This window comes from Lacerta agilis, chromosome 10 (genome assembly GCF_009819535.1).
Source record: "Lacerta agilis isolate rLacAgi1 chromosome 10, rLacAgi1.pri, whole genome shotgun sequence".
NCBI classification, from domain to species: Eukaryota; Metazoa; Chordata; class Lepidosauria; order Squamata; family Lacertidae; genus Lacerta; species Lacerta agilis.
The window spans coordinates 1,746,091-1,767,315 of NC_046321.1; the positions used below are offsets into that span (position 1 = coordinate 1,746,091).

Sequence of the window (21,225 nt, forward strand, 5' to 3'; positions counted from 1 at the left end):
CAACTGACCCAAGGTCACTCCTCATGAACTAATAATAATAATAATAATAATAATAATAATAATAATTTTATTTATACCCCGCCCTTCCCAGCCAAAAACCACCAATTAAAATCACAGCAAAAACATAAAACAATCAATTTAAAAATACAGATTAAAATACAAATTCAAAATTCAAAATTAAAACTGCAGTCTCATTTTCAAGTAGCCCACCAATAAAAGAATGAAGCATGAGCATCAAACAGAAACCAACCCAAAGGCCAGGTGGAACAGCTCCATCTAGCAAGCCCTGGGTTTCCCCAGCCACTCTGGGCAGCTTCCAACAGGGTATTAAAAACACAATAAAACATCAAATATTAAAAACTTCCCTAAACAGGGCTGCCTTCAGATGTCTTCTAAAAATCAGATAGTTGTTTATTTCCTTGACATCTGATGGGAGGGCGTTCCACAGGGCGGGCGCCACCACCGAGAAGGCCCTCTGCCTGGTTCCCTGTAACTTCGCTTCTCACAGGGAGGGAACTGCTAGAAGGCCCTCGGAGCTGGACCTCAGTGTCTGGGCAGAACGATGGGGGTGGAGATGCTCCTTCAGGTCTACTGGGCCAAGCATAAGGGATTTGAACCCAGGTCTCTCCCAGGTCTTAATCCGACACACACACACACACCACGACATCACGCTACCTAGATTCCATGTTCATAGAATTGTAGAATCATAGAGTTGGAAGGGACCCCGAGGGTCATCTAGTCCAACCCCCTGCAAAGCAAGAATCTCAGCTAGGTAATATGTAAGCTCTCCACCCCATAACTTATCCTGACTTACAGGAAGAGATGCACACATAATTGGGGTGGAGGATTGTCTACAAGAAGGTCAGAGATGCGGCTTCTCGGCTCCCACATGCCTCAGTTGTGTCCCCAAAGGACGCCTGTACCCTAATGAGTTTCAGGCACAAGCCACTTAGCAGCTCATTCCCCAGGCTCCTTCCGAAGGAGGGCCTCTGAGTTGCTTAAGCCGAAACCGAGAGGAGCATCCCCCCCCCCCTCCTCCAGCAGATGGGTCCATTGACAGAGGCATAGGGAGACACACAGAGTTCCACTTGTTCCTCTGTTACAGAGGAAGCGGGGGTGATCCACACTGCAAATCTACTTACGTATATGCAGACATACGTACAGGATTCTATTTGTATGCCACTTTTCAGGGCCGTCTTATCCATAGGTGCCAGGGTGCAGGGCACCCGGGCGTCGGGCTCTCAGGGGTGCCAGGCCGAGAGTCCGGGGTCCGAGAGTCCGTGGAAGAGTGGACTCTTCTGCTGCGGCCAGCTCTGTGCCACGAGTTCGGGGGGGACTGAGCCAGCGAGATGCTGAGGGCGACTTAGAATCTGGAAAAAAGATACATAAAGTGCAGCATAACAAAAGTACAGGTGTACCTTGGAAATCGAACGCAATCCATTCCGGAAATCTGTTTGACTTTCCATTCCGGAAATCTGTTTGATTGGCTGCAGGAAGCTCCTGAAGCCAATCGTAAACCACGGAAGCCCCGTTAGACATTCGGGTTCCAAAGAATGTTTGGAAACCGGAACAGTCGCTTCTGGGTTTCGATTGTTCAGGAGCCAAAACGTTTGAGAACTAGGCTGTTCAATTTCCAAGGTATGGCTGTAGTCATAAGCAATGCATTAAATGTCCAAAAAAAATATGCAAGTAAACTGAACAATTTCCACATAAATCAGAAGATCTGAAATGAAGATACAACACACACAAACACATACCCAGGGCCGGATTTAGGTTTCATGAGGCCCTAAGCTACTGAAGGTAACGGGGCCCTTGATATACCCAGCTGTCCTTTGTCAACAACAAATTGTCACTTTTTGTGTTGAATATATGCTATATGGTAATTTATGGGCATCCTATATATAGAAAGGAGCAAACCAGGGATATTTGAGGGAGCAGGCTAGCAGGCAGGGCCCATGACTTACATCATAGGAGCCTACACAACATGAAACACTGTTGCTGTAAGTAGGTTTTATTTTTTTATCTTCTGTTTTAGAAATGTACATCCAGGTTTTTTTCCTTTAATTTTTTTTTGGGGGGGGGCAAGAGAGTGGGGCCCTAAGCTAAAGCTTGTTTAGCTTATACATAAATCCGGCACTGCACACACCCAGCAACCATCTCCACAACAAACCCTCCAAACAATACCCTGGGCCAAGAGTTTGTTCCGCAGCCTCAACTTTTGCAGCTGGAGTCAGTCCAGGCCCCAGACTCTGCGATTCTATGCCACTGTTCACTCTGTTTCTTCCTATCTTTCCTCTGACTGTCCCTCTGCTGCTCTGGAGGGCAGGATATGAACCAATCGATTGAAATGACAAGATAGGAGATTCTTACTAAACATTAGGAAGAATTTTCTGAGGGTAAGAGATGTTTGGTGGTGGGGTGGTCTCCCTCAGAAGGTGGTGGGCTCTCCTTCCTTGGAGGTTTCAAGAGATTCCCTAACTGTGATCCCTGCATTGCAAGGGGTTGGACTGGATGACCCTTGGGGGTCCCTTCCAGCTCTCGGTTTCTGTGTTTCTATGATTCTCTGACCTGGCAACGTGCCATTTACCACCCGAAACAGAGACCCGGTGCGGAAAATTTCTTGTCACCCCCCCCCCATTGATTCCTCCCCCTGCAAAAATGGTTTTACGTTATTTCATATTTTCTTTAAAAGGAATAATAACAAGTAATAATAATAAAAAAACTTTTATTTATATCCCGCCCTCCCTGGCCGAAGTTGGGCTCAGGGTGGCTAACATCAGATACATAACATTGGTATAAAATCAAACAGTAATTAAATTACCTCCTAAAAACATCTCAAATCAAATTACAAGTCTAATTAGATGGCTTTCCACAGGGTTAGGGTTGGGAACAGTAAGTGCTCCACTGAACTGAAATTTCAGCCTTCACGACATAGGAAAACAGCCAAGTAAACAGCTATTTTGGTGGAGGAGGGTCAAGATATTAACCGATATGCATGAAATTTCATATATAGCTATATAATCCCTAGTATAGTAAGATAAGACCTTTGGAGCAGGCATTTAAAAAAAAAAGTTTTTTTATGAACCGCCCTAGTAGGGCAGTAATTGTTCCTTGATAATTCGTCGCCCCCTCCATTATGGAACATGGGGCGGCCCACCCCCTACGCCCCCCTTGCTACACCCCTGCCTGCAGCCCCGTCTTCTTTCCTTGCCTCCCTCTCACTTAAGCACCCCCTCTCCCTCCTTCACTTTGGACCTTGCTCGCTGCCAGGTTTGCCACACCTCGGGCTCTGGGAGCCGCTGCGGAAGGATGGAGATCGGAGGGCTGCAGGGCTGAGAGTGTGACGGGGTGGGGGGGGGGCAGCTGCAAGAGTCAGAAAGCGCCCGGAAGCCCTGTTAGAGAAGCTTTGCGCAGGCCCTGGACCTCTGCAGCTGAATCACTCAGCAGCGTGACAAGCTGTTCCCACTGCCTCATTGCACAGTCGCGTGCAGGATGTGTCCTTGACAGGAGTGGCCAACTTGGAGGGACTCCTTTAAAAGCCCCCCCCTCCCCTTTTCTAAAGCCGTAGACAATCTGCTTCATAATCAAGGGCGAGAAATAGATCTTATTATTTCACGGTTAAGAGTACTCATGGACATAACATGAAGCTCGAAGCTGGAAGATTCAGGACAGCTTTTTAAAAAGTCCTTCTTCCCGCAGCGCAGAGTTAACCTATGGAACTCCCTCCCACAGGATTCAGGATGGCCACAAAACTAGATGCCTTTCAAAGAGGATTAGACAGATTCATGGAGGATGCCATCAATGGTTTGGTAGCTATGGTGACCCTACTCTTCATCCACAGTTGCTGAAAACCACAGAGATTGGCATGGATCTGTTAGCTGAGATTCCTGCATTTCAGGGGGTTGGACTAGATGACCCTCAGGACCCCTTCCAACATTTTACGATTCTGTTGTTCTAAGTGCTCTTGTGCTCGAATCTTGCTCACGGGCTTCCCACCGGGGAATCTGGTTGGCCGCTGTGAGAACAGTAGGCTGGACTGGGTGGGCCGTGGGCCTGATCCAGCCATGCCCCACTTAATGTTCTTGTGTGCTTTATACAAGTCAGGCCATTGGTCCTTCCAGCCCAGCATTGTCTACACTGACTGGCAGCATCTCTCCGGGGTTTCAGATGGGACAATTTCCCTTGCCAGGATTTGAACTCGTGCTCTGCTGGTGAGATGCAGCACAGCACAGCTAAAACTTCTCAATGAGATTTCTCCACTGCTGCATTCCGTGGCTTTAGGAAGCTTGAAAGAATGAGGGAGGGAGGTAGGCCCAGCCTCCCCCAAGCTTGTGGCCTTCAAATGTTTTGCGTGACGACTGCCACCAGCCCCAGCCAGCACAGCCGTTGCGTAGGAGAGCAGATGCAGTGGGACATAGATGGCAGGCGCATTCTGGGTTTTATCCACAATTCCCCTTGTCCCACTGCTTTCCCCCCCGGGAAACCACTCTTTAGTGCTCAATCGGAATAAACAGCAATCGAGTTTCCTGCAGATTGCGTTTGTTCCGATTTAGAGCTAAAGAGTAGATTTCCCCCGGGGGAATACAGTGGGGCCAGGGCAAAAGCTCCTCGAACTCCTGCTTTCTAGGCATCGGGCAATTGGAAGTGTGGAGAGACCCTCTGTTGCTTAAGGCACATTTGAAGCAAAAAAAACCCTCCCGAAGAATTCTGGGTTTCTTAAGAGTTGCAGGGAATTGTGACCTGGTCCTGTGATTTCTAAGCACAGGTCCGAGACTTTGACCTTTTTCCCTCCTGTGGTTTCCTGCTGATTGTTCTGTGGATTCACATTGACAAGCTGGAAGGTGTCCAGAGGAGGGCAACCAAAATGGTCAAAGGCCTGGAAACGATGCCTTATGAGGAACGGCTTAGGGAGCTGGGTATGTTTAGGCCTGGAGAAGAGAAGGTTAAGGGGTGATATGATAGCCATGTTCAAATATATAAAAGGATGTCATCTAGAGGAGGGTAGAAAGGTTGTTTTCTGCTGCTCCAGAGAAGCGGACACGGAAGCAATGGATTCAAACTACAAGAAAGAAGATTCCACCTAAACATTAGAAGAACTTCCTGACAGTGAGAGCTGTTGGACAGTGGAATTTGCTGCCAAGGAGTGTGGTGGAGTCTCCTTCTTTGGAGGTCTTTAAGCGGAGGCTGACAGCCCATCTGTCAGGAATGCTTTGGTGGTGTTTCCTGCTTGGCAGGGGGTGGACTGGATGGCCCTTGGGGTCTCTTCCAACTCTAGGATTCTATGATTCTATGATCCAATTCAGCAGTAAACTGTGGGTTTTCCTGGGGAAATAGGCGGGACAGAAGAAAATCTCCCAAATTGATGCCCAGAGTTCTTTGACTGAAGGAACGTCCACCACCATCCAAGGTTGCCCATTCTTTTTTCTGCTACTCTCAGAACGTTCTTCCCGACGTTCAGTCAGAATCTCCTTTCTTGTAATTTTAATCAATTGGTTCTGGTCCGACCCTCCGGAGCAGGAGAAAACAAGCTTCCTCCACCTTCCAGGTCTCAGCCATTCATATTTGCAGATGGCTCTCATGTCCCCTCTCATTTACAGGTAGGTAGCCGTGTTGGTCTGCCGTAGTCGAAACAAAATAAAAAAATCCTTCCAGTAGCACCTTAAGATATCAACTACGTAATTTTCGCTCCATAAGACACACTTTTTTGCTCCTAAAAAGTAAGGGAAATATCTGTGCGTCTTATGGAGCGAATGGGGTCCCTGGAGCTAAATTGCTCAGGGGCCAAAGAGGATCGCGCTTTTTATTTTACAAAGAGAAAAGGGGTGTTGAAAGGACCCCGCTCAGCAGCTGATCAGCAAGAGATTGGGAGAGAGATAAGAGTCCCGGCTCCCTTTCAGCCCCGCCCTCTTTGTTGAATGTGCTGCAGAGGGAGGTTGTTTGTTTCCCCAGCGACATGTGACTGGCTGATTAGATTATCTGTCTGGAAATTGTAGAAAAAGGCTCCCTTTCCTTTAGAAGCTGCAGAAATGTGAGCTGAACCCCATAAAAATGGGGCTTTTCCTCTTTGCTTTTCCCCTTTGCAAAAAAACAACAACAAAACAAAAACAAAACTTTTAGCTGATCCTCAAAAAAACCAGGGTTTTTCCCTTTGCAAAAAGCTGCAAAACTTTTAGCTGATCCTCAAAAAACCAGGGTTTTTCCCTTTGCAAAAAAAGCTGCAAAACTTTTAGCTGATCCTCAAAAAATGGCTTTTAGAGGAGGAAAACCAGAAAAAAAAATTTCTGGGTTTCCTCCTCTAAAAACGAGGTGCGCCCTATGGTCTGGTGCGCCCTATGGAGCAAAAAAATATGGTAAGTTTGTTCTTGGTATGAGCTTTCGTGTGCATGCACACTTCTTCACGAAAGCTGATACCAAGAACAAATTTAGTTGGTCTCTAAGGTGCTACTGGAAGGAATTTTATTTTTTATTTTGGATTATGTCCCCTCTCAGTCTTCTGTTCTCCTGGCTAAGCAGACCCAGCTCCTTCATGACCACTGAGCCTAACCAGCTTCCCAGGAAAGCAAGACCCTGCCAGGGATTCTCCAGCTGTGATCCCCCGCACAGCAGAGGGCTGGACTAGATGAGCCTTGGGGTCCCTTCCAGCTCTACGGTTCTATCTTTTTTGTACACTGAGAGCGTTTTGCGTAAGATGGGCATTGTACCCAAAGGGCAGTGGAGGTGCTGACCCCCTCCACCCGAAACATCTGCCGCGCTCCTTTTCTGCCAGCATGTCGATGAGCCCAGGAGGAACCCGTAAACCAAAATCTGCTTCCTGGCACCCAAGCTGCTCATTCACTGGGTCCCAGATTCTCTAACTGTCGGGCTTTTAAAGAAAGTGAGTGGCTTCTGCCAGGAGCCTCAACTCCCAGCTGCTGCGGCTGCGCCATTACAGCTGCTCGGCTCCTGCCTGTTCAGAAACGAGGCTGGCGTGAGCCCTTCGCTTGCCAAAAAATTGCCTGTGACACTGCCAGCCTGCCTGTGATCAGACCGACATGCAATTAAGCATTTCCCCCCCGAGCGGCTGGCGGTGGGGAAATAATGATTACCTTCCTCGGCTCATTGAGCACAAGCCCAAACTGCCGCCTCCCACGGCGAGCTCTCCTGGACCCTCTGCTTGGCGAGCCCCCTCCCTCCCTGCCAAGGTGCCCAGAGGGTGGCACTGACTGGTAGCGCCATTGCGGGATCCTCGAGGGGGAAGCATGCAAGGCGCAAATCTGCCTCTGCTCACCTCAAGCGCTTAAAGGCCCTGGCCAAAACGGTTGCTTTCTTTCAGTGGTTTCTGAGAATAATATAATAATAATAATAATAATACATTTTTAAAAAGAATTTATTGGTATTTCCGCACAAAAAAACAAATAAAAAGCATACATTCTACATAAAAAACAAACACACCACAAAATACACATAACAATCAAATAAAACAAATACATACCTATCACCCCACAGGAACACACCAATATAATAATTATAACTTATTCAGATCTTACTTGGGGGACTTCCTCAGTTCTCTCTTCTGCGTTCAATTCGATTTACTTTAGCAATTTGTAACTATTTAACACTCATTCACATATTCTTAATCCTCAACAACATCTTATCTTATCTCTATCAACTTATTCATAACCATAATATCTAATATAAAAATCACAATCTTAACTTCTTATATACTGTTTTAACCTAAGATTGTATAGCTATCGCCTATCATATTCACTGATTTCACTTCAAATGTCCAACTTTTCACGTTGTTTCAAATATTCCTTAAATTTCTTCCACTCTTCGTGCACCTTCTCCTCCCTCCGGTCTCTGAGTTATAATACATTTTTTTTTTCATTTATACCCTGCCCTCCCCAGCCAAGACCAGGCTCAGGGTGGCAAACACCAGGTATAAAACAATTGATTAAAATACAACTTAAAAACAAGATTAAAATACAACATTAAAGTGCAGCTTCATTTCCGTAGAAACTCACATACTTTGGTAAATCAAAAAATCTTTAATAAAAATACTTTTTTAAAAAATAACACTGTTTGGGGAAGAAAGCGCCAAATCTTCAACAAGGCCAACTATCCAGACTGGTCCTACGTGGGCCAGAAAAAAAGCCAGGGAAGTCCCCAAATAGGAGTTCCATCACGGAAGGAAAAAGGAAAGAGGGGAAAGGGATCGAGTTGATTCCAAGCCAAAGGCCAGGTGGAACAACTCTGTCTTACAGGCCCTGAAGAAAGAAATCTTACTTATCAAACCTTTATTAGGCATTTTACAAGTAAAATCACGAGAGAAAGAATGACATACAAGAACTTTATTTTTATTTTATTTTAATATATACACAGAGAATATACACAGAGAAACAACAATTAAACTCACAGGCTGATTGTATGTGTATATATGTAAAATCTAGAATTTCCTCCTGTTAAAGTACTCCTTGAAGCACTGCTGCCAAAAACTCGGCTACCCCCGCAGTCACCCCTTGGTCAATGTCAGAGAGACAGAATCCAACATTTCCACCATTCTTTCCACCAGGAAAGAAGTCAGATCCCGCAGGGCCCTGGTCTCATGAGACAAGAGCGTTCCACCAGATTGGAGCCAGTGTTGAAAAGGCCCTGGCTCTGGTTGAGGCTAATCTGACTTCCTTAGGGCCCGGGACCTCTAGGGTGTTGCTGTGTTTATTTAAGGTCCTCCGCAGGGCATACCAGGAGAGGCGGTCCCATAGGTACGAGGGTCCTAGGCTGCAAAGGGCTTTAAAGGTCAAAACCAGCACCTTAAATCTGACCCTGCACTCCACCGGGAGCCACAACAGCCAGATCAATTCAAGTACCCAATAGCCACAAAAGAAGAGCCTGCAGAATCAGGCCAGAGGCCCCCCCCAGTCAGCACCCAGCTCCCATGGCGGCCAGCCAGATTGTTGTTGTCAGTCGTTCAGTCGTGTCATCTAGGAGTCTGGTTAGACCATCAACTTGACATGAGTCAACGTGTGATGCGCAGCTAAAAAAGCCAATGCAATTCTGGGCTGCGTCAATAGGAGTATAGCGTCTAGATCAAGGGAAGTAATAGTACCACTGTATTCCGCTCTGTCAGACCTCACCTGGAATACTGTGCCAGTTCTGGGCACCACCGTTCAAGAAGGATACTGACAAGCTGGAACGTGTCCAGAGGAGGGCAACCAAAATGGTCAAAGGCCTGGAAACGATGCCTTATGAGGAACGGCTAGGGAGCTGGGTATGTTTAGCTGGAGAAGAGAATGTTAAGGGGTGATCTGATAGCCATGTTCAAATATATCAAGGATGTCTATAGCGGAGGGTGATGAAGTTGTTTTCTGCTGCTCCAGAGAAGCGGACCACGGGGCAATGGATTCAAACTACAAGAAAGAAGATTCCACCTAAACATTAGGAAGAACTTCCTGACAGTAAGAGCTGTTGGACAGTGGAATTTGCTGCCAAGGAGTGTGGTGGAGTCTCCTTCTTTGGAAGTCTTTAAGCGGAGGCTTGACAGCCATCTGCCAGGAATGCTTTGATGGTGTTTCCTGCTTGGCAGGCCTTGGACCATTTTGGTTGCCCTCTTCTGGACACGTTTTTAAAGTGAGATTTTTAAGGCTTTAGTTGAACAAAAGCCTCTTTGGAGCCAGGGATTTGGGAGTTCTGAGCAGATAAGTGCCCTGAACGCTGTGCCCTCTCGGCAGGAAAACATGGACCCACGTTCGAATTCCGCCACAGCCACGATGCTCACTGGGGCGACCTTCCTGTCTCAGCCTTACAGGGTCGTTGTTGGGGATTTAAATGAGGAAGGGGGAGAACCATGCCCGCCACCTTGGGCTCCTTGGAGAAAAAGGAGGGGTATGAATGCAATGAATCAATAAAGGAAGAACTGCTTCAAAATAGGAACCTAGGAAGCTGCCTTCTGTGTAGCCAGGGCTTCTGTCTGAATATCTCAGTATTATCTATGAGGACAGTGACTTCCCAGGGCTTCAGAAAAGGGTTTCTGCTTTGGCAAATTATGGTAAGCTGTGAGTGTTTTCTTTGCCCCCCACCCTCCCTCAAACTTAGAGGTCACCCAGAGATGCTGAGCAGTATTCTATGTAGGTTTCACTCAGAGTAGACCCATTGAAATGAATGGAAAATGATAGGATGTACTTTAATTTCAGCGGGTCTCCCGAGTCAAACGCGCGCCCCCCATTGGTTAGCAGGAGATGCTGGCCTGGACAGGCAAAGGAAGAAGTTTCCTCAGGACTGACGGAACTCCCTGCCACAACTTCTGCCATCTTTGTGGCAGACCAGGAGCAACGTTAAGCGCAAGCCTGGTTTTAAATAAAGAAATGAACAAGCAGTTGGAAGCGGGCTAGATCCGAGAGCGCAGGTGCAGGAGGAGGAAAGCTTTAACCCCCTTGCCCTTCCTGTGGCCTGAATCTGGATCAGACTCCTGTGGGCAACAGTGGGTGTTCTTCGTTTGCAGATGGCAGGACCTAAGTTTGGATAGGGACCACGGTCAGGGCGGAAGGTTGAATCCCTCTCTCCACACACCATGCCCCCAATCTAGCTCTACACAAATGGTGCCAGTGGAAGAGGTGAATAAAACAACAGGAGGTGGCTTTTAAAGGAGTTCTGGCAGATTCCTGTGGGCTCCTTGCTTGGAGGCTGCAGACTGGGGACGGAGGGCCATTAGCCTCCCGTCCTGCTTGTGGGGCTTCCTGGCACAGGCAACCAACTTACCACTGCAGAAAAGATGCTGGTGCAGTGATTAAATGGACCGGCCTCGATCGCCTCCACTGGGGGTGGGGGACGGCTTTTTTTCTTTTTTATATTAAAAAATAATGGGATCCAGATGAGGCTCGATCATCAAGAAGGGAGCATGTAGGGCCTGGAATGAATCCCCTGAAAGCCAGAGCCATTAGATTGATAGCAAGCGGGATAAATGCATCAGGTTGCCATGGCGACGGAGAGGCAGGCGAGCAAGCGCTTGCAATCTACGGATCTCCGAGGCAAGAGTCACAGATGCAGAAAGCGACCGGGAAGATGAAGGAATGAAAGAGGATTCCTTGGCTAGCTGGGATGGGAAGTGTTTGGAAGTCTGGAGGGCAGGCAGCCATGTCAAGAGCCATCAGTGTCCTTGGCTGCCCCCAGAAACCGTTGAGGCTGAAATCCGGCACACACTTTGCCTGGAAAGGAGCCCCAGTGAATCATAGAATCCTAGAATCCTAGAGTTGGAAGAGACCCCAAGGGCCATCCAGTCCAACCCCCTGCCAAGCAGGAAACACCATCAAAGCATTCCTGACAGATGGCTGTCAAGCCTCCGCTTAAAGACCTCCAAAGAAGGAGACTCCACCACACTCCTTGGCAGCAAATTCCACTCTCGAGCAGCTCTCACTGTCAGGAAGTTCTACAGCCACTCTGGGTGGCTTCCAACAAAAATCAAATACATTTGTTTGTTTGTTTGTTTATACCCCACCCATCTGGCTGGGCTTCCCCAGCCACCCTGGACGGCTTCCGACAAAACATTAAAATACAATAATCAATCAAACATTAAAAGCTTCCCTAAACAGGGCTGCCTTCAGATGTCTTCTAAACGTTTGGTAGTTGTTGTTCTCTTTGACATCTGGTGGGAGGGCATTCCACAGGGCGGGTGCCACCACCGAGAAGGCCCTCTGCCTGGTTGCCTGTAGCTTTGCTTCTTGCAGCGAGGGAACCACCAGAAGGCCCTCGGAGCTGGACCTCAGTGTCTGGGTAGATTGATAGGGGTGGAGACGCTCCTTCAGGTATACTGGATATGCTTCTGAATCCCAATTGCTTGAAACCACAGGAGGGGAGAGTTGCTCTTGTGCTCTGATCCTGCTTGTGGGTTTTCCATTTGGGCATCTGGTTGGCCACTGTGAGAACAGGATGCTGCACTAGATGGGCCATTGGTGTGGCGTGTTATGTGTTTAGGAACAAGAGAAGGCTGGCCAGCAGAAACAGTTGTTTGCAGCCTGCTTACTGAGGGTGACATTTATCACGCACGGGCCGATATCCGCTGTAGCTCTGAGAAACTGGCATCAACAATTTGTGGCTGAGACGAAAGCAGTGTTCACATCCCTTGGGCTGCATTTAAATCCTCTCCATACCTGGAGTTTTAGGTCATTGTTTTAATCTTTGCTGTACAGCACCCCAGGTGCCCCTAATGGCAGAAGACGCGGCAGAAAAGTTTTAAACAAACAGCTCTGCACAAATAAATAAATCATGCACCTTTAAAAGGAATGTGTCCCTCTGATAGCCTTTTTAAAGTGAGCTGTCACATTCCTTGCGACGGATGTTTTCAATACCAGGAGCTGCTTCTTTGGGGGCTACCCAGATTCAGGTCATTTTTTCTTGAGATGCAGTGGAGGGGAAATGCAATTTTTGTGTGAGTCCCCGGAAGGCGGGAGGAAACGTCTCCTTTGTCTTTTTGCTGTGAAACTGTGGAAGCAGAGAAGGGGAGGCAGGGCCCCTGGATGGGGAGAGCTGCAAAGCTGGCTGTTTGAGATCCTGGTGTAGCAGGTGGGCAACATCTTCGCAGCACAGCCAGGTCTTCAGCTGTTCTCCTGTTGCCGTCGGCCTGGGAAAACTTGAGCAATCTCAGGACAGTGCAGGAATCGCATGACTGCTTGCAGAGATGCTCTCAACCCAAGAGGGGACAGGAGTGCAGAACCAGATATGGTTCTGATCTGCCTCTCCAGATCTGCAGTGGAGGGCTTTTGCTTCTGAGTGAGGTGGTCTGCTTTGTACTCACACTTCTATGAGCTGGCCAGACCCAGCAACCAAGCTCCTCCTTATTCCTCTCCTTTGGCCAAGCAACTTCCCACTCTGGGGAGGAGCTCGTCTTCTCTTCCTCGAGGAACTGTAGCAGGGCCTGCCTTGAATTGGCCCCACAGTTCCCGGTCGCTGCTCTAATTAGCAGGAGCTCACCTTAGGCTCTCTACTTCCCATCCTGCTTTGCAACATTTCTGCAATAGTGGCAGTGATCCCTTCTGGGGGCCATTTGCATGCAGTCCCCTTAGCAGGTGAAGTCAAAGTGCATTGGAGTTAACTTAGCAGCCTTAAGGCGAATCGAAGCGCGTTGCCGTTTTGTGTCATTAAACGCCGATGGGCGGAGCTGATGTCTCTAATTCATGCTGGGTCTCCCCTCCTCTTCTCTTTCTCCCCTGCCTTTTAGAGAAACTCCCAGCTACACGAAGAGGAGGCGGATCATCGGCACGGGCGGCCTCTCCTCCCCCCGCCTGCTGCAGCGGTCTGCCAGCGACAACAACTTGAAGTCCGAGAGCCGCCCGTCCTACTCCCCAGTGCCCTCGCTCCGCGGCCTGCCCCAACAGCTGCTGGCTCAGATGCAGGAAGCCGCTGTCGGGGTGGGGTTGGGGGACAGTAGCCTGGTGAGCACGGGCAGCTCCCGGAGTGCCCACAGCCGCTCCCCGTCGCTGCAGCGCGTGCGGGAAGAGAAGGAGGCCGATGCCCACACACTCAGGAGAAGCAGCCGCGGCAAGGCCAGGTGAGAGAAGGCACGCGAGAGAGGGAGGAAAGGGGGGGACCCCCTCGGACCACCCAGCAGCGCGCACACCTGTTTCCTGACAGACCTAGCTGCTTTCTGGTGGCAGCTGAGTTCCTCTGGGGGGTCCACAAGCGGGGGAAAGGGCTCCAGCCACATTTGTGGCTCTAATGTGGGAGGGGAGGGGTGACCAGTGGCGCTGCTGAAATGCTGGACAGCTCCCCCTGCTCCCTCAGGGGTCTGCATCTATCCATTCCATTGACTGGCGCCTCTGAGGATGGGGGAGCTGTCCAGCGTGCTGAAGGCAGCCTGCCTTAAGGGCCTCCCCTCCCCTCCAAGGGAGGTGGGTGCCCCTGCCTGCCTCCTTCCCCTCCCTCCAGACCCATCTGGTCAATGCGCGCTTCTGGGTCCGTCGTGACACTTGCCATCGGCCAAGGGGTGGACCTTGAAGGCGATCCACGTGGAAGTGGCGTATTTCAGACGATGAACCAACACAATGGCCAGCTGGGTGCTCCCTCGCCTACGTTGTCTGGGGGTGGGCACAGATTTTGGTGGGGTGAGAAAGCGATCGCGCGAGGGAGATTCTGGGGAGCAGCCATTGCGCCCTTTGGCATCTTGGCAAGGTTGTGGGCACGGGGGGAGAGGCCATGGAAGATGGTATCTCTCTGGTTTTATTATGTATCCTTCACATGCAGGGGAAGTTTACGCAAATGGTGGTTGCAGCCAATTGCAAGTTACATCTGCCTTGGCCAACTTGTTGCCGCCGCCCCCCATATGTTTTGGAAAACAGCTTTCATCAGCCCCAGCTGCTGCTGGCTGGGGGTTGTTGGGAACTGCAACCCAAAGGATCTATAGGGCAACAGGTTAGCCAAGGCTGATGTATGAAATCACAGCCAACGCTGTTCCAATAGCAGGAATTCAGTGACTGCGCCGGTACCTCCATACTGCCTGCTTTTCCCTAGCCTTTTCCTGGGCGCTTGGATGGTGGGCACGGCTATTCCTTGCTGCTTCCGAGCAGTGGACCTGGGGGACAAATTAATAAGGGGTCTCAAAAACCGCTCAGTTGGTATCTGGGGAGTTGAATCGGTTGCCCGTGAACTAACGTGGAGAAGAATCTCTTGGGATGGTTGCCTGGACAGACCTGGGAGAAATAAGTGACCAGTCTGGATGTGTCAAGTTTCTTTCGGTATTAAAACGTCCTCCGATGGCCTGTCCCAGTTTTGGTTATTAATTCCCAGGCATGGGATGGTAACAAGCTGTTCAGCGTCACGCTCAATGAGTGACAGGCAGCATGCCACAAAGGGCCTTGCTGGGGACAGGATGTCCTTGTTGCTGTAGTGCTCTGCATAGGAATGTCAAACCTATAAAACAGAGAAAAATCCTCCCTTCCTGTAAACATCTTTGTGACTAGTTCCTTTTGTCATTATTTGTCCATCAGCATCACTGCGTTCCACAGAGGTTAATGTACTGTCAGGTTGTTTATTGATTAACGATTCATTACTTGTTGTTGTTGTGTTGTTATTTATTATTATTATTATTATTATTATTAATAATAATAATAATAATAATTTTATTTCTATACCGCTTTATATAAAGATATCAAAGCGGTTTACAACACATTAAAGCATCTAATAAAACAACCCAGAATAAACGTTACTGAAGAAACTCAAATATAATGTATACATTTAAAGCAATGTCATTAACAGGAACTAACATGTTATCTTAAAGATTTGGGGGGGGGGAGGGACATTGCAAAGGAGGTCAACTGCAGAATGTACATTTAATGGCAGCAAAGCTTTTACAAAACATTTCAAAGAAAACATTACTGAAGGCAGTTAAATATAAAATGCACATTTAAAACAGCATTATTAGCAAGAGACTAGAATGTTATCTTAAGCATAGAACATTGCTGCTACCAGTGTACTGGAAGAAGCAAAGATCACCAGTGTCGAAGCAATGATTCTTCAACATCAACTGCGTTGGACTGGTCATGTTGTGTGGATGCCTGATGATCGTCTTCCAAAGCAACTAGTGTATTCCGAACTTAAAATGGAAAGCGTAATACTGGTGGTCAACCAAAAGACTGTCTCAAGGCAATCTTTAAAAAATGTAGTATAAACAGCAACAAATTGGGAACACTGGCCTGCGAGTGCTCCAGTTGGAGAACAGCCTTGACCAAAGTGTCATGGGACACTCGAACTCAGGACGCAAGGGAGAAACGTGCTAAGAGGAAGGCACGCTTGGCAAATCCACACCGTGATCAACTCGGAAACCTATGTCCCCACTGTGGAAGGACGTCTGGGTTCAGACTTGGCCTCTACAGACACTGTAAGAACCATGTTTATGGAAGACAATCTTACTCGGCTACGAGTGATTGTCGAAGAAGAAGAAGAAGAAGAAGAAGAAGGAAGAAGAAGAAGAAGAAGAAGAAGAAGAAGAAGAAGAAGAAGGTGGTTCATGTGGGTAGAGGATGTGGAAGTCAGGCTTGATGACCTGGGTTTGCATTAAGAGACAGCCAAGATGCTCAGGACTCACCAGGCGGCAAATATCAATTGGCAGAAATATCACTAATGGCGGACTGTGAACAAGACAGTCCTGTGGTTCAAGGCTGCTGTAGACAGGAGCATTAAAAAATGCCACCGGTTTCCGACTTTTTTTATTATTTAAGTAATAATAATCGCAGAGTGCCTCCCATCCAGCCATCCTGAGGATGCTGTCAGGCAGGCTAACAGAGTCCTGCACAAGGAAAGAGAGTTGGCCCAGCATCTGTTAGCGATCCTTGACGATCAGGATATCCTGCCTTAGGGAGGATGAGTCTCTGGGAAAGAGCTGCCGGTGTCATAGTCAGAATGAGCCACCAGATGGCAGCCTGATGGAATGATGTGATTACTCGGCAAGGAAGGGAATAATTTCTTACTGAGACAGATCCAACTTGGGGCAAACAGAGTGGATTGTGGCTTCCTGGTGCCCCTCCTCTTCAGAGCAGCCTCCCCCAGGAAGAACGAGCTGGATCCCAGGATTCTGGGCTCCAAGGAGGTGTGCAGTACAGTATGAAATAAAACATCAAAATATCAGCAAAATACAAATGTTTCAAAAATAACACAGGCAAGCAACAAGGGGGGGGGGGGAGCGAGGAAGTTTTCAACACCAGCACAATCGTGTAAAAACTGTCATCCTAACTGTTAGCTAAAATTATTTGCCATCTGATTAAACCAGATTAAAATTAAAGATGTTGAAATATCATAAATATGTTAGAAGGTCTGGGAGAGCGAGAAGGTTTTTTGGCACCCAATTGACATTGCAGTAGGAACCAGGTGAGCCTCTTTGGGGGAGATCATTTGACAGAGAAGGCTCCCTCTCTCCCCACCCCTCTCTTTGCCACCCTCCATGCTGAGGAATGGAGATAGGAAAGGGCTCTCATAGATGGGCCTCGGACATGCAGGAAGAGATGTTCCGTTAGGTAACCTTTTGCGCTACTTAAAATCTTAGTCCAGGAAACTCTGCGAAATGCTTCTGAAGTCACTTTCATCCAGGGTGGGCAGAAGATCTCTGGGCAATTTGTGCAAATTGGCAAGAGGTTCTGGCTGCCGGTGTTCGACAATAGGAACACGACAGCAGTGAAGGAAGCTTGGGTTAAGTGGGAGTGGAAGGGCTGTGAGCAAATTCCTGGGTTTGGAATGTTCTTGGAGACACCCTGGTCTTTAATTCTGTGTCTTTTGTAACTGGCTTTGATGGATAGATCCTGGGGTTCTCATAAGAAAACCACACAGTCGATCCCATCAGCCTGAAGTCTGCCCACACCGGTTCTGACCCCTCTCTGGTTGCACTGATGGTGGCAACAGAGGCTGATCCTTGCCCAGATATGGGCACCTCCTCTCCGTTGAGTAGTGGGATATTCTGGAGTAAGGAGCTTCTCCTACCAGGTAGAAATTAAAAGGCCATAGGGTGGTTGTTTTAGGGCAAAATAGGATGTTCTTCCCTCTCTGGTTGTGGGGCTCTTTTTCCACCTGTTGACAAAGACAACTCAGAAACCCGTCGGTAGCACCCAAATCGGTGAGCCTTCTCTTCCCCCCCCCCCCCATGGCTTCCTTTCTCCCCCCAAGGGCCAACTGCTCCCCTCCTACACTGAAACGCTCGTTGGAGTAAATAATACTCATTGTAAAAAATACAAGCTTGTCTCTGTTGCTCTGCTTCTATTCTGGGGGACCAACGTGGTGCTAAGATCTGCAAAGGGATCTTAGCAACCGTGTTAGTCCCCACCGAGCAAGAAGCAAAGTGTGGATGCTGTTTTTAAACCCCAACCATCGTTTAAGAAAAGGGGGGAAAGCGGTTGAGTTGTGCGGAAATCTCCCTGCAGCCTCTGGAAGATTCTGCGTAACTGGAATGGAGCCGCCTGCCCTTTAAGTCATGGCTCCGTGGTCGATCACTCACTTGGCATGCAGAAGGTGCCAGGTTCAAATTCTGGTGTTATTGAAGGAAGGGCTGAGGAGAAGAGCCTCTGAGCTCAGGAGCCCAGAGGGCCAGAGACGTTCCTTGGGCTCGTTGGCAGGATGGTTGCGAGTCAGCATAAGTCACCTCCATGTCGTCATATCAACAGGCCTGCCTGGTTTATTCCTTCTTGTGGGACTAGTCGGTTCGGATGGAGGCAGTGTGGTGTAGCAGTTAGTGTCAGAGTTGGACTAGGATCTGGGAGAGACCAAGGCTCCAATCTCCACTCGGCCATGAAGCTCACTGCCAGTCGCTGCCTCTAAGTCTAACCTACCTCACAGGGCTGTTGTGGGCATGAAATAAGGAGGAGTGGGGGACACGTACAGCGCCTTGCGTCCTTGGAGAAAATGGTGGGATCTATATGCAGTAAGTACGTAAGTCAATAATAAACAGCAAAGTTTGGGGTTTGTAAAAATGCACTCAGATTAGGAGAATGATATTTATTTCTTTTAAATATTTTTAATTAGTCTTTTCTTTTCAAAAGGAAAAGGGGGGGAAAGGGTTATACAATATCTGCAAAATACAATGTTATCAAACAGGATCTGGCAACGGGAGAATGAGACAACTAACCACGTCACACGTGTGTGTGTGTGTGTGTGTGTGTGTGTGTGTCCTGCACCACTGATATTCTGAGCCACCTGCTGGACCAGGTCAGAGGCTCTGCAGCCCTTCCTTGGGTTTCTCAGCCTGTTCCCAAGAAGTTCACAGGGAACAGGGACCCTCGAGGATCTTTGCAGTGTAAACGGAAAACCCCAGGTATGGAACTGCCCAGCCACCTGGCCCTTAGGGATAAGCCCACTGGTTTCTGCGGAGTTAAATAAAAGAAGTCCAGGCACTGGAGCAAGGACAAGACGGGGTCTCTTGCGCAATAGGTTACAGTCAAACCGCACACCCAGAGCAGCGTTACAAGAACTTTTAAAAACTCCTATCATATCCCAGAATACAGTTTGGAAACATCATTACTACTTCATCACTACATAAGGAAAGGGAAGGGTTATACATGATTGACATATAGGAAAAGCAAGATTAGCATATGGGGGAAACAGAGCGATATCAGGGAGATAGCCCTGAGGAAATGTGAATGGGTGTTAAGTATTGGCAAGGATACCTTGAGCACTTATCTGGGAGAGAACAATGGGATTCCAGCTGAGGGATATTAGCCCAGTGGCTTCCTGAAGCACCCAGAGATTACCTGCTGAGGCATTTCCCTGTGCAGTGGTCTCTCGCCTACTGGATCATGGCGGAGAGATGGGTTCCCTTAAGGGCATCACTCCATACCCCAAATGAGTTTGCTCGGGAGGAGACCTTGCTTGGTTGACCCCCCCCCCCTCCATAATTTCCATAACAGTAGGAGCCATTCGTTTTCTCGATCTGCGGTGGCCTTTAGCATCCCTTGCCATGCTGGAGCTCAGCGGCAAAGTGACAAGAGTTTACATCCTGCAGAGAGAAGCTGCAGCTCGGAAGAGGAACATATCCAAAGCGGGAAATCGCCTCCAGGACCCCATTCCCTAGTCCAACCTCCCCCAACCAGGTGCTCCCCAGAGCTTTTGAACCATCAGCCCTAGACATCTCGTCTGTGTTGGGAAACGATGTTGGGAAGGTTGGCCCAGATTCTTACTCCTTTGAGCAGGCAGGGCCCACCCTGGGTGCCAGCAAAGTGCATTGATCCTCAAATTCTCCCTTTGCTCTTCCGGAGGATTTCTGCCAACCATCTCCTTCCCCCTCCTCCCTCCTGTTCACTCAGACCTTCAGCTGGTGCTTTTTGTTTCCAAAGCAGTGGTGGAAAACCTTGGGGTTTTATTTTTAATATTCTCTCGCTCATCCCAGAGGCCCCACCATAATCAAGTGCCTGTCTCTGGCTGTTTGCGTGTGTGTTTGTTAGTCATGTGAATTAATTTCCTCACCCGCCCACAATCCATTTATTGAATTTCAACCACAGGAGTCAGAAGCCGGCCTCGGAAATGGCCTCTCTGCTGCAAAGGCAGAGGTACTCTGTGCAGAGGGGGAGGGAGCACCCTCCCACCAGCAGCCCCACACCCCAACCATCCCAATGGGGGGCCTGATCCACCGGGAAGTTCTCCCCCCGCAAGCCCCATTGAAATGAACAGAAGCTGCCTGCCCTTCGTTTCAATGGGGCCCCGCGCAAAAGAACCTCCCAGTGGATCAGGACCTGTAATGTGTCCAGTTGTCACTTGGTCACTTTCAGATGCATCTTAAATTATTAGTATTTTTTTTTAAGATTTGTTTTAAACCCTGCTTTTATTTCTGGGGTTGTGGGTTTTGTTTTGTTTTGTTTTGTTTTGTTTTGTTCTGATATGATTGCAAATTGTCTTGAGTCTCGTGTGAAAAAGTAAAAGGGACCCTTGACTATGAGGTCCAGTCATGACGACTCTGGGGTTGCGGCGCTCATCTCGCTTTATTGGCCAAGGGAGCCGGCATACAGTTTCCGGGTCATGTGGCCCGAAGGACTAAGCCGCTTCTGGCAAAACCAGAGCATTGCACAGAAACGCCGTTTACCTTCCTGCCGGAGCAGTACCTATTTATCTACTTGCACTTTGACGTGCTTTCGAACTGCTAGGTTGGCAGGAGCAGGGACCGAGCGACGGGAGCTCCCCCCGTCATAGGGATTCGAACTGCCGACCTTCTGATCGGCAAGCCCTAGGATCTGTGGTTTAGACTACAGCACCACCCACGCCCCTGTTCGTGTGAAAGGGGATTCATAAATCCAGAAACAAATCAATAAAGCTGCCCCCTTGTGGTCAAAGAATCACAACATGCCACGCCCCTTGGATGTGCGTCAGCCACACCCCCAATTGCTCTCCAACCCCCCACCGAAGCTTGAAGCTCCACCACTGTCCCCACTCCTGCCCTCGCCCACCTTGTCTCTTCCCCCGCAAAAAAACTTTCTCACTCATCTCTGCCCATGTGTTGGCGGTAACAGTGGCTATTGCTTTGTGGAGGGCTGGGGGAGTGCAGACCCTCCCGTCTCCTCCTAGCAACGCATGCATAGCTGTCAAGTTTCGGATTTGAAAATAAGGGATCAGCAGTCTCACCTATCCCGGGGACAGTCACATGTCAGTGGTGGGCGGAGCCAGAAGCAAAAGTGGGCGGAGCAGCAATGTAAACTCCAAGCGGGCTCGGAGCGGAGCAAAGAGGAGGGCAGCCAGCAAAGAGGAGGGCAGCCATGTGCTCCGCGCAATGGAGCCCCATCGTCTTCTTGT

At 48.7% G+C, this 21,225-nt stretch overlaps 1 protein-coding gene across 1 annotated transcript in view; it reads left to right on the forward strand.

Annotated features, from left to right (window-relative positions):
* SHANK3 (SH3 and multiple ankyrin repeat domains 3) overlaps nt 1-21,225 on the forward strand; it is a 350,793-nt gene that overhangs the window by 134,950 nt on the left and 194,618 nt on the right. The window contains exon 10 of the mRNA XM_033162485.1: nt 13,180-13,519. Coding sequence (XP_033018376.1) covers nt 13,180-13,519 — 340 coding nt within the window. The remainder of the gene's footprint in view (nt 1-13,179; nt 13,520-21,225) is intronic.